Below are 18,170 nucleotides of genomic sequence, written 5' to 3'. Positions count from 1 at the left end.
CGTCACCCCTCAGCGTTTGTGCGAGTCAGTTAGGGCTCCCTGGTGATGGTCCTCACACCCCTCAACGAGGCCCTTCCCCACTACAGGCCTATATGTATGCCATTTGTTGCTCAATGCCCTGCTGCGCTGAAATAATCCGGGGGGCGGGGGGGGGATAGGGGGGTTCGTCACGGTCGTATGGTGGCACTGCAGGAGTCAGCGTCGGTTAGCCGCTGCCTTACCCCCGCTTTGGTGTAGCGTCGTGACACCTGCGACATCAGGGTTCCTTCCCCCTCGCTTCTCCGTCTGAAATAAGGCCCGCAGGGGCGGGCGGCGGGAGCGATGGTCGTGGGATGCAGGGTCTCAGATGTGCAGCACTCCGGTCCGTTGCCTTTTGGCGAGGACGCAGGTCGCCTCCTCCAGCGCTCACTTCCGGCGAGTGTCCCCGGCCCAGAAGAACTTCCGCCCGGGGTCAGTCAGCACGCCAGTCCGGTGCAGCCCAAGTGGCGATAGGCCCCTACCGGATGCGTCTCAGTCCGTGTGGCTCCCGTCGTCGGATCCGCACCGGAGTTGCGGCGGACGGTGCCTCCTGTTCTCCTCTCCTGGATTTTGCTCTCGGAGGTATAAGTGTGACGGATATATGTGCGGATAGATGTGGTGGAGCCACGTCAGTCACGGAGCTCTTCAGCTACGCAGCCATTCAAGTCGGCTGCTAGCCACGCCCCCATCAATTGTTATTTTTGCATTTGTCACCCCGAGTGGGATGGGTATGCTCAGACGTGAGTCCCATGCTCTCCACACCACTGGAGTCAAGCTATCCTAGCTGAAGACGGCTGATAGCCAGAACCGGTCCTAGAATACTTGATTCCGGGCCAGGAAAGACATGGCTTGGCAGTTCGGGCTGGACTGTTCCCACGAGGCACAGGGTCAAGGCTGATTTGCATATGGCCATGTCTGAACTGGGGTGGTGTGGAGTGCAAAAAAACGATGGATTTAGGCCCAGATCTCTGTACTGGGTTGAATGTATGACATTGTTCTGCATTCTGTCCATCAATTGTTATTTTTGCATTTGTCACCCAAGTGGGATGGTTATGCTCAGACGTGAGTCCCATGCTCTCCACACCACTGGAGTCAAGCTATCCTGGCTGAAGACGACTGATAGCCAGAAACCGGTCCTAGGATGCTGGATTCCGGTCCAGGAAAGAAATGGCTTGGCAGTTCGGGCTGGACTGTTCCCATGAAGCACAGGGTCAAGGCTGATTTGCATATGGCCATGTCTGAACTGGGGTGGTGTGGAGTGCAAAAAAACGATGGATTTAGGCCCAGATTTCTGTACTGGGGTGAATGTATGACATTGTTCTGCATTCAGTCCATCAATTGTTATTTTTGCATTTGTCACCCCGAGTGGGATGGGTATGCTCAGACGTGAGTCCCATGCTCTCCACACCACTGGAGTCAAGCTATCCTGGCTGAAGACGACTGATAGCCAGACACCGGTCCTAGTATGCTTGATTCCGGTCCAGGAAAGACATGGCTTGGCAGTTCGGGCTGGACTGTTCCCATGAGGCACAGGGTCAAGGCTGACTTGCATATGGCCATGTCTGAACTGGGGTGGTGTGGAGTGCAAAGAAACAATGGATTTAGGCCCAGATCTCTGTACTGGGGTGAATGTATGACATTGTTCTGCATTCTGTCCATCAATTGTTGTTTTTGCATTTGTCACCCCGAGTGGGATGGGTATGCTCAGACGTGAGTCCCATGCTCTCCACACCACTGGAGTCAAGCTATCCTGGCTGAAGACGGCTGATAGCCAGAAACCGGTCCTAGGATGCTTGATTCCGGTCCAGGAAAGACATGGCTTGGCAGCTCGGGCTGGACTGTTCTCATGAGGCACAGGGTCAAGGCTGATTTGCATATGGCCATGTCTGAACTGGGGTGGTGTGGAGTGCAAACAAATGATGGATTTAGGCCCAGATCTCTGTACTGGGGTGAATGTATGACATTGTTCTGCATTCTGTCCATCAATTGTTATGTTTACAGCTCAACGATACCCTCCACGAGTTTCTTTGGATTTGACCCACTTATTGCTGACTCTGCTTTATTTATGGTCACAGTCAATGTCTTACATCATCACTCTGGCAACATAAGCCTCTACAACCTCCTCTGAAAATTGATGAGAGTAGTAAATGTTATGCCTCTCCACAATAAGGCATAGTGAGGTATAAAAGTGTGACTTTATACTCTTCTTTGACACGAGTCCTTCTCCCCTTTACGTGAATGTGATCAAGGTGTTGAGTTCCTTTATTTCCCAGTACATTCTAGAGCAATGTCTGTTTCCACACTGCTGTTCCCCTATATTGGCACTAAGGACTTTTCAAAGCTGATGATCCGCCAATTCTATTTTACTTGTATATTCCTAAAGGCGCTTGGAAACAGACACACTACTTATTTAAAAAGGTGAAAAATGAGCAATGCCTGTTTCCGCACTGCTGTTCCCCTATATTGGCACTAAGGACTTTTCAAAGCTAATGATCCGCCAATTCTATTTTACTTGTATATTCCTAAAGGCGCATGGAAACAGACTACTTATTTAAAAAGGTGAAAAATGATTCAAGGAGGCCGCCCGCCATCCATAGTATAAATGGCACACATATGTATGGAGAACGTCATCCTCTGTCTGGGTGGAATGGGAGGCGTTCATGGTGGTGGTGCGGGGCCACTGCCTAGGACAGGCGACCGGCGCTTATAGGGAGGTCCCTCAGGAACTACTTGACCTAGAAGGGAGCATCCGCAGTTTATATAACATCCAGGGTACGGGAGATGCGGCTCGCTTGGCATTACAGGAGGCACAACCAAAGTATAATGAGGCCCTTGGGCGGTTGCGTTGTTACAACTACACCGAGTACCTCCATAGGGTGCAGAGAGAGGAAGGGAAGGCGGGCCGGCCATCTTTTAGCTAGGATAATTAAGCCTGAACTGGGTGGCTCCCCCATCACAAAGCTTCGATTGGACTCTGGAGAGGTATTTTATAGCCCTGAGGCGATTAACGACTCCTTCTTAACATTTTACGAACGCCTCTATGCAGCCCTGATGGTGGCCCCTTGTTCAGCGGTGAGGGAGTTTTTGGAACCATTGCCTCTTCTGGTGTTGGAGGACGAGGACCGGGAGGAATTGGAGGACCCTATCACTCTGCAGGAAATTAAGGCCGCCATCCATGCGCTGGCACCTGGTAAGACGCCGGGTCCGGTTGGCCTCTCGGCTGAATTTTACCAGCGTTTCTCTGACCTCCTTGTGACACATCTGGTCCGGTTGTACGAGGATGCCTATGAGGCTGGGGAATTGCCTGGCACCACTCGGAGCGCCCTGGTAATCCCCCTCCCGAAAATCAAGTCGCCAAGGGCGGATGTTAAGGATTATCGGCCCCTCTCCATGCTTAATCTAGATTTTAAGATCCTGAGCAAGGTGCTGGCCAGTAGATTGGTCCCGCGTATGAAGGCGATAATACACCCAGATCAGAATGGGATTATCCCCTCCCATAACACCTCATACAATCTTTGTGGGCTCTACTCCATTCTTCTTCACGCTGAGGCCCCACTTAGTTGAGGTGATGAGGCGTATGAGTTTGGGAAATGAATGGATACGTTGGGAGCAGCTTTTATATGCGGAACCCACTGCCAGGGTACAAACGGGCAGAATAATATCCAGGGAGAATGGGGTGTTTCGGAGGGCTTGGCAGGCGTGCCCTCTTTCTCACCTCCTCTTCGCCCTGGCGGTTGAGCCCCTTGCTGAGCGACTTTGACGAGGCAGCGATGGGATTGGACTGGACTCTGGAGGGCGGACACATCATTTTTCCCTGTACGCGGATGACCTTTTGTTGTACCTGTCAGACACCGTAGTGGGCACCTCGACGGCCTTGCAAATACTGGACGACTTTGTGGGCTTATCGGGTCTGCGAGTTAACAGAGCAAAGACATATCTGTTCCCGGTGGCGGGCCCTCTCCCTAGACCATACGCTCTGATGGCTGACCTTGTATGGCCCAGAATACATTCAAGTACCTGGGTATACATATTTTCCATTTGCTTGATGATTTTAAAGAAGGTAACCTTGGTAGAGCTGTGTGCTCGTTACGTGCGTGTGTTCATTTGTGGCAAACATTGCAATTGCCGGCAATGTCCTGGGTTTCCCTATCTAAAATGGTTATGCTCCCATGCTTCTTGTACTTATTCGTCAACCTCCCGGTCCTTATGTCTAGAGGTTGGTTTTGCTCCCTGAAAGCTCTGTTACGGGATCTGGTGTGGTATGGTGGACGCCATAGGGTGTCCCTTACAACGTTACAGCGTCCAGTTGCTTAGGGCGGGTTGGGAGTGCCAAACTTTGAATATTATATTTTGGCTGGTCAACTGCAGTGGCTGGCGCAATGGATAGTGGAGGTGCATGAGGACGGTACGTTCTGATCATTCCCGGACTCCCGCCCTCGCTTAGTAATGGCACAATTGCTTATACCAAGGACGTCCACCCCATACTGCTCCTTGCTGTAGCGTACAGCCTTTCAAGCATGGTGGAGATGCCAGGGCAAAGGTCGACAGGCCGGTAGTTACACCCCTATGTTGCCTCTTGTGGGTCTGCCACATGGCAACCCCCAGTCAGTCTTCACAAATGAGCAGCAGGCCCCCTGGTCGGATGCAGGGCTGGATACTGTTGTGGACTGTTTCCTAGACAAGCCCCTACTCCCATTTGACAATCTTATGGAGAATTGCGGTCTGCCCCCGGGCCAATTCCTGCATTATGAGGCCCTGACTCCTGCTTTTGCGCAGTTATGGGGAGCCGGTAGAAATGAGCCGGAGACACACCCGGTGCTCCATGCCTATGCTTGGGACAACAGGGCATCTAGTGAAGTGGGTCTATGTGGCTCTTCAGGAGGCTTTTGTGCGTCCCATGGTTCAGCTGTGGGCCAAATGGGATGAGACTGGGGGCAGGGTTTTAACGGACGTGGAATGGCGGAGGTTTTTGCACTACCCCAAGAAAAACACTCGTAATTCACATCTTAAATATATACAGTTTAACTACACACATATGGCTTACATGACTCCATCGTCTTAATGTGACATATGGAGGAGAGGTTAGTTCCTGTCCCTGATGCTCTCACCTGTACGCGGACTTTGGCCATATGGTCTGGGATTGCGGAGTTCTGCGGCCTTTTTGGGAGGCGGTGCTTGGTAAGCTAGCAGCAATGCTGGACAGAGAATTATCTTTCACACTACAGACGTGTATTCTGGGTCTGTTTCCCAAGCTGCCGAAGCACAAGGTAGGGAATAGGCTCATAGACCTGGCGCTGGTATTAGTGAAACGCTGCATTGCTATGGAATGGAAATCTAATAGGGGATCATAATTCAAGACCTGGCATAGAGATGTCATTGTGTCGGCTGGGGCGGAAGGTAGAGCACTCAGCTAGGAGAAATCTAAAGGTATGAGGAAGCTCCCCATTGCAGGCCAGTAGAGGGAAGTGCTGGCGACCTGAGAGAACCCTGAGGGGCAGGGCAAGGGTGAGACGGGTTCAGATTCAGGCCCCGGCCGACAACCAGATTGCATCTTTGACGAATTTGGGGAGACGGCATTTCCTGTCATCAAATTAATATATGGGGGATTACTTGCTGGCCACCTGCGGCCGGGATTGGGCAGATTTACCTGCAGATGTGGACCCCTTCCCCGTGTTGCACTGCTTGCCTCCACCTGTGACACTTCTTTATTTTGTGCCTTCACCACAGGCTTGTACTGATGGCTACGATATATTTCCCCCCTCTGCATAAGGTCTTTCTTTGCTTTTCCTTTTTTTTTTTCATTGAAAGCTGGGTTAATTGGTTCCTTGGTTCCATTTTGTTGGAATTGTTTTTAGACAATTGAAGTAGCAATTTGTAAATTAAAGATGTTATACTGGTACCTGGATCTGTCGGTGGGTACTCCCAAACTGTATTATCGAGCACAAACTATTGTGAAGCATGTACTGAGAAATCTGGTCTTAATCTGGAGGTGACAGACTTCTGCTGGAACATGGGCTATGCAACACCCCTTTGGGTCCAGCGAAATGTATATTGTTAATCGGATTCTCCTCTTGGATCATTTATATGGACACTGAAAAAAATTATTTCAGTTCTGTATTGTTGCTGCCATTGAATTATTTGAATTTAAGATTGCTTTGCCTCCATATACGAAATGTATTACAAAACTTGCAAAATGCCAATAAAGATCCATCCCCAAACATATAATTATGGAGAACATGTGTGGTGGGGGCCGTGGCTACGCACGCAATGGCGGAGGTCGCACTAAGGTAGAGCTCTGTGCCGAGCTCCCCTTCCCTGGGCCGATTCTCCGCCACAATTAACAGCAGCCGCCCAAAACCACAGGCGGACCTCCTCAGAGCAATATTCGACACGCTGACGGACTTTGAGGTCAGAGTCCCAGCGCGGTCCACACCGGCCTTTCCTGCGGCCCTCCTGCGGGGATCGCGGCTCCCTGACCGGCGAGGAGAACACGAGAGGCCACGGCTTGGGCCTGGCACATAGACCCCAACCCGCGGCAGTCACCCTAGCGGGCGCGGCCTCCCCGACGACTACAGCCGAGCAGCGGAAGATCCCTAACTGCCCGGGGCCCCCTCCACCACGCTGCTGGACGCCTGCCGAGGGGCCCGGTCCGGAGACGGAGCGGACGCCAGGCCCCATTCCCGCGGATACCTTGCTGACAGTGGCCCGGACGTGGAGCGCACTTACTTGGCTGCCCGGTGACGCGCTTGGTGACGACGTGACCCTGGAGTTGCAGCCGGAGACACAGCGCGATCTGCACGGGCCTTGCCTGCGGCCCTCCTGAGAGACCTGAGTTTCCCCCTGCCAGCGGAGGGGCCACGAGAGTGCGCGGCCGGGACTGGCGCGCGGGCCCCAACCTGTGACACCCGCCCTGACAGACGCGGCCTCCCTGCCAGCCGCCGCCGAGCCCCGGAGGCTCCCTGGCGGCTTGGAACCCCCACCACCACGCTGCAGGACGCCTGCGAGAGACCCGACCTGGGAGCAACCGGGCAGCTGGCCCCGCTCCCGCGGCTGACGCACTGCTGCTGGCCCGGATGTAAGGCGCGTCTACTTGGCCTCCCGAAAATCACGCTTGGTGAAGCTGCGACGCCGGAGGTACTACCGGCCACACACCGAGTTGGTGGAGCCAGCCGACGGTCCCCCCTCCGAGCATCGCCAAGGGACCGGAACCGCCCGGTGAGACCCCCCCTGCACTTATTCGTGCCGCCGCAGCGGGTGCTGCGACGTGCCTGGGGCGGACCCCGGGGCCCACACGAGGGAACCACCGAGCGGCTGCTGGTGCTGCCCGCGCCCTGCGAGCCCCTCCCTCTGCTTGCGACGATGCTACCTGGCCACATATGCTGACTGACGCGCAGCCACCATTGGCAAACTAGCTGGTTCTTGCGTCAAGGGCCCACAGTAGCACTCTCTGCGCAGAACTCTCGCACGGACCTATAGCGGGGCTCACTGCCACTCGACCTGCGAGGCACACCACGAACGGAGACGGCTCGAGCCTGGTGCTTGGACCTACACGCGAGGCCAGCGGAGGGACCTGCTCTGCCTCCGCGCCCTTTCCGACGCGGACAAGGGGAATCCGCACAACACCCAAGCCCCGGTTCCTTGTTGCGTCTGGCACGACGCGGTGGCCCTGCGGCGGAGGGGGGCAGGATCCTGGCTGAAACCCCTCGACCGGCACGCCGCTGGAGGATATTGCCGCCCTAACACACTCAACAGCCTGGTGAACCAGGTGTGTGGGGCGCCAACCGGCCACTAGGAGGCCACGCCACACATCGCGGACGTTGCCTGATACGCACATCAGCTGAGGGGGCACTCCTCTACTGCTCGACCTGTACCACTGGCTTTGTGGCTCTGCATATGTCCGGTGGAGTGAGGACACGTACTGGGACAGGGGGAGCCCCGCAGAAGGGAAAAACAGGCAAGTCGCTGAGCAAGATGGCCGCCGATCCAGTGACCACGAGGCTCGACAGCGTGCTAGCCACTATGGAGCGCATGGAACAGTCGCTTCAACTGACCAGAACCTCCCTGGAATCCAAGATTGACAGTGTCGCAATCGATCTCACCCACCTACGAGAAGACCACAGGAAGCTAACTGACCGGACTAGGACCCTGGAGGGAGCGGTGAAAGAACTTGAACCCAAAGTCACTCAGACGGACAAACAAGTGCAGGATCTCCTTAATAGAGTAGACTTCCTGGAAGACCGTGCTGAGGATGCGGAGGGGAGGGCGAGGCGCAATAACATTAGACTTGTGGGAGTCCCGGAAAAATGGGAAGGGAACCGACCTGCCCAGCGCGTGGAAGACTGCCTCAGGGAACTGCTACCTGACGACGCGCTTTCGCCGCACTTCGTGGTGGAGAGGGCACACAGAGTTCCAACGAGGCCCCACACCACTGGAGCAAATCCAAGGCCGTTCCTCTTCAGGATTCTGAACTATAGGGACAGAGATACGGTGCTGCGGGAAACCAGACGGCTCGGAGACATCCGCATAGACAATGCCACCATAATGTTTTTCCCGGACTACACCGTACGGGTGCAACGTCAAAGACACGATTTTCTGGGGGCAAAACGGTGACTCCGCGAGGCGGGCTTGAAGTACTCCCTCCTCTTTCCTGCAAAATTGAGAGTGGTGGTGCGGGACAAGACCTACTTTTTTAATACCCCAGAGGAGGTCGGCGAATGGCTGGACAGTGATACGGACACGACGCCGAGACAGGCGCGGGAAGATGAGGCAAGGCCGTGCTCACGAGGGCCGCGACGCCGCCGCGGAAACAAAGGCCAGCAGACCCAACGCCCAGAGGATGTATCACGCCACTCCCCGCCCGCGGACCAGATGCTTCGGGAACAACAGGACGCGCTCCGGAGAGTCTCCCAATTGAGCAATTCGCCCGTCTCGGAAGCTAACCTGGACAACGGCCTGCAGACGATCCCCAGCGACGACGAGGCCATCTACGGGATACCGGACTCCCAGGTGTCCGTGGAACTGCCGGACGTCACACCGCAGACGGCGGACATGCTCCACTGATGACACCTAGGCACAGATTGCGGACCCTGTCAGAATGTCGGGGATGGGGCAGTAAGCGGGTTGGCCATCAGACACATTGTATACTGGTCATCTGACGGAACGACCCCCACAGCCCCGGCAGTAGATGGAATGTCCTACATACTGTGAGTACTCCTCTCAGACGCATGGACATTGAGAAGGTAAGATGGTGGTGGGAAAATATCATGGTTTCTCCCCCTTCTCACCTCCACGTTTGCAGTCCCTCCCACCTTGTGACTTTCTCCCGCTGAAGTGTTGGAGAGTGGGAACTGCTTACGCTCCCCTTGCATCGCTATCCAAGAGAGAAACCATGGCAGTCCCTCCCAACTTGAGACTTCCTCCCACTGAATCGATGGAGAGTGAGCAGGCACAAGCAGAACATGGTGCGGGTGGGGTGGTCTGGTGGCCCGCGCTCCTCCCCCCGCCCTCTCTGATCATAGGTCCCAGTGAATGGGGAACTAACGCTACCAGGGCGAGGGACCCGTGACCCATCTCATTTCGCACCCCTGCTGTGGCTGGCCAGGGGGAGGCCCCCCCCCGTGGGGCTGGCGACGCCGCCTTCTGGCGCACTGACTTTGGCTGCCAGTTGACAATCCCATGAGGCCTGGGGAAGGGCTCTGATCTTCTTCTTCGTTTATCTGTTTGAACTGTCAGGACTGTGATTAGCACACGATCCCCCAGACTTGAAAAGTTGTCCCGCTTTCTTGAGAGTATGGACGGTGGCCCGTTTCGCTACTGCCCCTTTGGTATTCTAGTGGGGTTCCCCCACAGTTGGTTTTTGTTGTTATTTGTTTTTCCCCTCTTTAATGTCTTCCTGGACTTTGCTGAGTGTATCGGGGAGGGTGGTCGTGGGAGGGTCAGGAGCAGAGGTACAGTGGACTTGTGCTGGGCTGATGTATATGGACATTGGGGGGGGGTGCATACACCGATAAGATGACCGCGATCAAAATATGTACCTGGAACATTAGAGGCATGCACACACCAGCGCGCCGTTATCAAATATACTCCTACTTGAAAAGACACCAGATACACATTGCACTTCTGCAAGAAACGCACATGAACAGGGCGGAAGTAGTCGCACTGCGCCGCAGGTGGAGGGGGCAGCTGTATGCCACTGAGTACTCCTTGTTTGCTCGTGGGGCGCTAATGTGGGTGAAGCCGGGTACCCCCTTCACAATGACAGACGTTCAAACAGACCGAGAGGGTAGGTATGTGTTAGTGAAAGGCCGCATTGATGGGCAACCTATAATACTGGCGTCCGTTTACTCTCCAAATACGAAACAGGGGGGCTTCCTAGCACGCATTTCGGAGAAGTTGGCGCCCTGGCATGGAGTCCCCTGGGTTCTAGGGGGGGATTACAATACAGTGCTGGACCCCACACTAGGTCGCTCAGCTCCACCTAGGCCTGATGCGGCATCTCTAGGAGCCACGAAGGCACTCACCCAGTGGGCGGCACAATGGGATTTAAAAGATGCATGGCGCGCTCACAATCCTAACACCAAAATATACTCTTACTACTCGGGGGCGCACACGCTCCATGTCCGCCTAGACAGATACATGGTGTCACCAGAGCTGTTGCCGCACATTACGGACTCTCAATACCTTGGCCGAACACACTCGGATCACAATCCACACACGCTGCAAATAGCTTGGGAACGCCCACACCCGCCCATCCCCACATGGCGTTTACAACCAGCCCTACTGCTGGATGCCCCCTTCCGAGACTCCCTGCAGACCTGCGTGGCACAATACTTCTCAGACAACTCGGGCACTGCGTCCTCCCCGCAGATCGAGTGGGACGCCTTCAAGGTTGTGGTACGGGGACACTGCTTGGGCACACAGGGAGGCATACAGAAAAAACTAGAGGCCGACCTTCGCCGGGTGGAGGCTGACTTGCTCCGCTGGGAGCGGGAAGCAGTGGAGGGGACAGGCGACCAGCTAGGGGAGGCCCGCGTGGAACATATGACGCTACTGGAACGATTGCGTCACATCAACTATGCGGCCCACTCGGCGCGCGTACACCAATACAGCGACAAACCCGGGAGACTGCTGGCCTGGCTAGTCAAACAGGAGAGCCGTATGGAGCCGGTGTCCGCCATCCGGACGACCGCGGGTGAGGTAGGGTACACTCAGAGTAAAATACATCAAGCCTTTGTACAACATTACCAGGCCCTATACAGGTCGCAGCTGCGGGTTTCATCGGCGACCATAGTAGATTACCTTGCGAACGTCCAACTGCCTTCCCTTACGGACGCACAGCAAGGGGACCTGGGGGCGCCTTTCACACAGGAGGAGATGCGCGAATCCATTTTCGCCCTCTCCAATGGCAAATCGCCTGGCCCGGATGGCCTACCTGCCGAATTTTTTAAAACGTGTTCGGACACGCTGATCCCGGAACTGCTTAAAATGTATAATGCCGCGATAGAAGACTCGGCACTCCCAGCTACGCTTAATGAGGCCAACCTGGTTTCACTTTTGAAACCCGGCAGGGACGAAACAAGCATGGGCTCCTACAGGCCTTTGGCTATGTTGAACACCGACCACAAAATTTTCACCTCTCTCCTAGCCCGACGCTTGGCCATAGAAGTCCCAACCTTGGTCCATGCTGACCAAAATGGTTTTGTACCAGCGAGGAGCACCTCCCGCAATATTCGCCGCCTTTTCCAAATACAGGAAGCCGCCATGTCACACTGCCCGAGATCGGGCTGTCTGATCCTGGACCTTGAGAAGGCCTTTGACTCTGTGGAGTGGCCCTATCTGGGGGCGGTGCTGGACAGATTTGGCCTGGGTGACGCGTACGCGGAAATGGTCGGACTAATCTATCAACGGCCTAGTGTCAGAGTGCGAACGGGCGGGTTACTCTCGGAAGCGGTGCGGGTGCGCAGAGGCACCCGACAGGGCTGCCCCTTGTCGCCCCTTCTCTTCTCTCTGGCTATTGAGCCCCTGGCAGCGCTGTTGCGGGCAAGGGGGGCGGGATGGGGAATCCCGCTGGCTGATGGTGTACACATAGTTTCGCTCTATGTAGACGACTTGCTTCTGTACGTGCGCGACCTTACTGTCGTGCCGGATGAACTGTCGGAAATTTTCCAGACATTCGAAACAGTATCGGGGCTTAAGCTCAATTGGGCAAAGTCCGGAGTGTATTCGTTCAGCCCGGACACGCCAGACTGCGACGTGCGCCTCGGAGGAGTCAGGCTTACTTGGTATCCTACCACCTTTAAATACCTTGGAATGCACATATACAGAGACGCGGAGAACATACTGGAGGGTAACCTGGTGCGTGCTATCTCCTCTTTGCGAGCCCAGATGGCATTCTGGAAGACACTGCCTCTAAACGTACCCAGTAGGATTGCACTATCCAAAATGATAGCATTGCCTAGGCTGCTCTATCACTTCGCCAACATCCCACTATATGTCCCTGCAAGAATATTCCGAGACCTGGAATCGATGGTCCGCAGCCTGATCTGGAATACTGGGCGCCCCCGAGTGGCTCTGACGAAACTTTACTCCCCAACTGCTGAAGGTGGGCTGGCAGTCCCAAACATGGAGCTGTATTATCTGGCGGCACAGCTACAATGGGTAACGCACTGGCTGAGCGGCACGCATCTAGATGACACGGCCACCGACTCCTACACATGGACACACACACAAATATGCGCATTGTTCCATCCCTTGACTAAGGGACCCCGCCCACTGCCTCTGCATGTAGCTGCGGCCCGCAAATGTTTCCTCCGCAGCCTGAAGCTGACCCGGGACGTTAGGCCCTATGCCCCCGCGCTTCCCCTGTTGGGCACTCCCAGGAGGTGCCGAACGGTGACACCGCGCATTCTGGAGAGCTGGACTGCGGCTGGAGTGGAGACTATGGGCGACCTTTATGCAGATGGGGCCATGCTCCCATTCGAAGACCTGGCGGAGGGCACGGGTCTGCCGGCGGGGCAGTTCCTGCTCCATGCGTCCATACTGAGGGCATACACAGAATCCTGGGGTGATGTTCGGGAAGAACCGCCGATACACCACCTAATGCAGTACCTCCATGTCATGGGCAACGGCTCCCACATCATCCGCTGGCTGGCGCAGGCCCTCCTCATGCACACACAAAGGTCCACACTACTGATACGGGACAAATGGGCGGCCCACCGAGGGAGAGATTGGACGGACAAGGAATGGACCATGACCCTAGCCTGCCCCATGAAAATCCCGCGCAACTCCCGCTTCCGAACCATTCAATTTTACATACTGCACCAGGCGTACTTATCACCAGACAGAATCAACAGATACTTCATGATCAACACCTCTACCTGTCCCAGATGCGACCTGCTAGGCGCGGACATTTTGCACATGCTCTGGCATTGCCCCTCTCTAGCCACGTATTGGGGGGAGGTGACGTCTCTCCTGACACGCAGCACTGGCCCGGGGCTGCCATACACATGGGAGGCTTGCATTCTAGGACTATATAAAAGAAATAAGCTAAATAAGACACAAGCCAGGTTCTGGGATCTAGGCCTCATCACAGCCAAGCGGTTACTTACCAAGCACTGGAAAAAAAGGGAGCCACCGATCCCTAAATACTGGTATGCTTCCTTCACTAACTGGGCTAGGGCAGAAAGCGTGGCATTACATCGAGAAGAGATAGCCGGGTTGAGGCAATTCCCAATTGCACAACACTGGGATGGTATCATGAGATCCCTCCAGACAGAGGGCGCGACCAGAGGATTCGTATAGGGATCGCCACAAGCGAGGTGACGCAGACGGGTTGGATGGGGAGACGTCAGGAACACAGATAGTGCTTCCCCCTCACGATGCTCACACACTCTGAGCGCTGGAGATGTGGTGCTTACAGACCGGTAGGGACTGCCTCCTCCCCAGCCACCCTGACAACTGACAGACGATCAAGCCACAAGTCCGACACGTCAGTCGGAGGTCCGGACAGCCACCCGCACGAAGACACACCAGTACATGTCCTGTTACATTATCTTCCTGGCCCCCTTTCGCGGCGTCGCTCCCTTAGGTACACTCTCCCTCCCCACCCCCCTCCCACATAACCCCCCCGTTTAACTGTTCTGGATTCTTGTCTCCCGCACATAGCCCCCCCCCTTTTTTTTTTTCTCACACACATCGTCCAGGAGGCACACTCGGACACCTGACCGGCCATGAGTACTGGCGAGAGCTGTGTCACCCCGACTTACAGACAGGCTATAACAGTTATCCGTAGGTAGCATAACACACTGCAGTAATAATCCATGGAGCTCTGCCGTCCTTACTGGATGGAGTGACTCGCGGCGAGGATAGACCGCACACATATATATCGGATACCTCTACTCTGTTGACACGCAACCGAGGTTTATCCGTGACCCTTATGGGTTTCGGTACAATAGTCACTGAAATGTTACTTGGCGACACGGCCAACAATGTGGGACACACTGATGAGAACCGTTCAGTTCACAGAGTTAAATTGTTTTCTTATAAAATAATAAAATAAGACGTCCTTTAAAGGCACGATTGTATTATGAGCACCTGTACTATGAAGGATACCGTTAATGACCCATATTCCATGGTCATAGCTGTGGGACTGTATACCTGTATCTTGCACCCTTCTATCCTGAATATACATCGCAATGTTGCGGCCGGCCCTATGGGTTGTAGGCTGCGCTATATGTACTGCTCTGTTGATCACTAATAAACGTCTTACAAAAAAAAAAAAATGGAGAACGTGTGTGATGAGCATGGTCAACAGCCCTGTTGCCAAACAGACCTCAATTGCGAAAATTGATTTTATTTCATGTTCTGCGTAATCAAGACTCAAACTAAGGGGAGTGCTAAAGGTAATTTCCCGTTCTCTTTCATGTACATTAATGAAAGTAAATTAAAACTGTATATCAATTTTTTTAAATATTTTCTGCGCACTTGCATTCAGTAGAACCCTGGACTCTTGGGGACATTGAATGCAGTGTCCCAAAAAACTACTGAAGAGGTTTCATAGAGTTTGTCAAGAGGGGGCAAAGTCAAAGCAAAACGTTTCTCATAGTTGGGATCTTGGCTGTGCGTGAACTTGGAAGTCACTATTGCCGAATTATTGATATGTGTAATACTTCCTAACCACTGTGACTGTTGTGAAGAGGATGTGTTTTGATGAAACATGCGTTTTTAAGCATCAAGGGGACCACTTATCAGCATGTCCTGCATTTAAAATCTGTTTTTCTTACTTAGAGTGTGTGTATGCGCTACAAAGAATCTTGGATAGTTTCCCCAAAGAAATGGTTTCCAGTGCAGTGTATAATCTGATGCAAGCAAAGGTAAGTGCTATACCTATGTAGCTATGCAGTTTTCTAATTCGTGTGCAGTCTGATTGGTTTGGGGGAGCACGCTTATAAATATTATATTAGCTTTGGTGTATTTATAATTTCTGTGATTTACTTCTTTGAAGTTGTCCTTGCAACTGTGAAGTGGGTGCCTGAACCCCTTGTGTAAGGGGAAATCATGTGTACCGATTCAAAATAATAGAAGCTAGGGAACAGCCTTTCCCAGAGTACATAATTGAGTTTGGCAGCGATTGGATTGATACTTTGAACTTCCTTCATTTTATGGCTGGAGGAGAGAGGACTGGGTGGAAATATACCTGTGGCTAAAGGAAAGAGGTCATGGCGGAAATAAATATGGAACCCAAAATAGGGCAGACAAATGTGACATGCAGTTTATGCCATGTACAATCATGCACTTTTGATGCCAAAGAAGAGTCTTTTGTCGGAGCCTTCTTCCACTATAAAGTCTGGTCACAAATACTTCAAAACAAGGACAAAAATGTTTGCATGACTAACAAGATCCACATCTCATAGAGGATTTTATTTTGAAAGAGTAAGAAAATGACCAAAGATACACATCATATTTTTTTATGAATCGGGAAGAGAAGCTTACCAGCCAGCCGCCACTTCTCCTCCGTCCTCTTCTTCTTCCATCGACGCAGGTAGCACCCAGGCTTTTATATTCTCCTAGCCAATCGCTACGCTGCTGATAGCAGCGTCGTGATTGGTCTTAGGGCCGTGGTTCGGCGCTCAGATGGGGACCAGAAGCCTGGGCATGTTCTTCACCCAGGATGTGCAACACAGCCCAGTGGAGAACATGTCAAGTGTGCATGAGAGGTTTGGTCCAAGACGGCCGGCCAAACCGTTATGTGCACTTAGAGAGTGCCCACCACTCCTCCCCCAGCTCTGTGGGCAGTCCAGCCCGCCTCCGCCTCTACACAGGAGTACTTAAAAATAAAATGATAATAACATGCCGTCATTCTCATTTTATTTTTCCTGTGGGGTGATGCGTCTCCGCCTTGGCGGAGGATCCGCCCCTGGTCACTACATAAGGATTACCATCCATTTACAGCCCTCAGTACAGCCTATTCCATAACTGCCCATTGTAGAACATGGTTCTCAAAGTTTTGCTCAGAAATACTTTGAGGTTCCAAAGACCTCATGGTTCGTGATGCAATATTTCAGGAGCCTAGAATAAGTAATATCAGAACACAAAAAGGCTAATGATTTAAATGTGTGAGAAACCTCTAAAACCATAAGTGGCGGTGATTCTTCTCGGAATCACTGTTTTGTAAAGTGTGAGCCTCCTTTTAAATGGATGATTACGAATGTGCCTGAAAAGTATGAGTTATTTAGCACGCCTGACAAATTCCAACAGATCAAGGTTTGGAATTTACTGGGTGTGGTTAAAACCTCCTAATCCGACTTTTTTTTCTGGGATGAGAGGAATTATATGCAGAATTCTTCACTGAATTTCGGATGTATCGGAATTTAGCGCATGTTTTTACTCTGTACATTTCGGCGGGTTTAACGTGTCAGAATTTAACCAGAGAAAATTGCTGGGTAGTGGTATTTTTCCCAAATCTTCGAATTTCAATTCCTGCTCAAACTATTGTTTAAAAAAATAGTTTGACCACGCCTACTTGTAATAAACCCCAAAGTCTCTTAATTTCGGACTACACTCGCTGTGTTCCAGAAGATGAAATTTCCTTTCAAAACTATGGTTTGCCAATTTGTGCCATTAGAAAGATTCAAAACAGCTCATTGTATTAAGCTACTTCCTCAAGTTCCAATAGAGTGACAATCTCATTCCACGTCATCGCGGTAACTTTTTGCAGTCCCTAATTGTTTACTTGCAAATCACTGCTGTTCGCTGTGTTGGTCTAATTAGTCCAGTGGTCAGTTCGGTGGATGCAAACCAAAACTACAATATCCAGAATGCATTAGGTTGCCACACCAAAGAGGCGATTGGAACCAGTGACCATGCTAACGTGGAAGGAAGGAAGGGGCCAACCTAGGACAATACATGTTGCTGCTTTGTGGTAATCATTCGGATGTGCTGTACAAAATATCAACCTGTTTAATTCTAAAGCAAGGTTAATGAACCACTCACCCTTAACAAACTTTTCTTTTCATTAATTGTTCTCTCCATGAATGGGTTGTGCATTTATTGACTTTTTTGCCTTCTAGGACAAAGCAGTGAATGCCTGCAAAGCCTCAGCAGACCCTCACTCTGTGCAGATTGATATCCATAATTTAGCAGTGAGTCTTTTTTGTAAGGACGATCGTTGTTGCTTTTAATGTTTAGGCCTTTGTTTGCTTAGATGATTAATGTAGTTCTTGTGTCAAATGAGATCTTAAAGGATGTCAGTGCCTATATGCCTGGATGCTACTGCTTACATAAATGACATCATAGATATAAATACAATTACAATAAATTACATCATGGGTGATATCACGCGTCATTACATATCACATCACTGTTGACATGACACTTTTAGGTATTTATAATGCTGTTGGTAGTAAGCAAGTTTCCCAGAGCAATTGTTTTTTGTTTGTTTGTTTTTGTCTATGCCAAACGGAGACTTTCCTTGGCCCCTTTGACTTTAAATATAATTGTTGGCACTGTGAAGCTTCTGTACTGTGTGGTGTATGTAAACTATTGTGTGATTATACTATATACTTTGACAGGATGCTTCTGCCCTTCTGTGAAAAGCAAGGGATTTGGGGATTAGTGTGTTTCATGTGCAGGAGTGCTCTACTGTGTATACTTAG

The 18,170-nt window shown here is 52.2% G+C and overlaps 1 protein-coding gene across 5 annotated transcripts in view; it reads left to right on the top strand.

The window, feature by feature from the left end:
* LOC144797752 (receptor-interacting serine/threonine-protein kinase 2-like) overlaps window positions 1–18,170 on the top strand; it is a 405,518-nt gene that overhangs the window by 345,901 nt on the left and 41,447 nt on the right. For all 5 annotated transcript variants that reach the window (XM_078668511.1, XM_078668512.1, XM_078668508.1 and 2 more), the window contains 2 exons: window positions 15,304–15,389; window positions 17,586–17,657. In XM_078668511.1, the coding sequence (XP_078524637.1) occupies window positions 15,304–15,389; window positions 17,586–17,657 (158 nt within the window). The remainder of the gene's footprint in view (window positions 1–15,303; window positions 15,390–17,585; window positions 17,658–18,170) is intronic.

This window comes from Lissotriton helveticus, chromosome 12 (assembly GCF_964261635.1).
Source record: "Lissotriton helveticus chromosome 12, aLisHel1.1, whole genome shotgun sequence".
NCBI lineage: Eukaryota > Metazoa > Chordata > Amphibia > Caudata > Salamandridae > Lissotriton > Lissotriton helveticus.
This window is presented reverse-complemented; position numbering and strand designations above follow the sequence as displayed.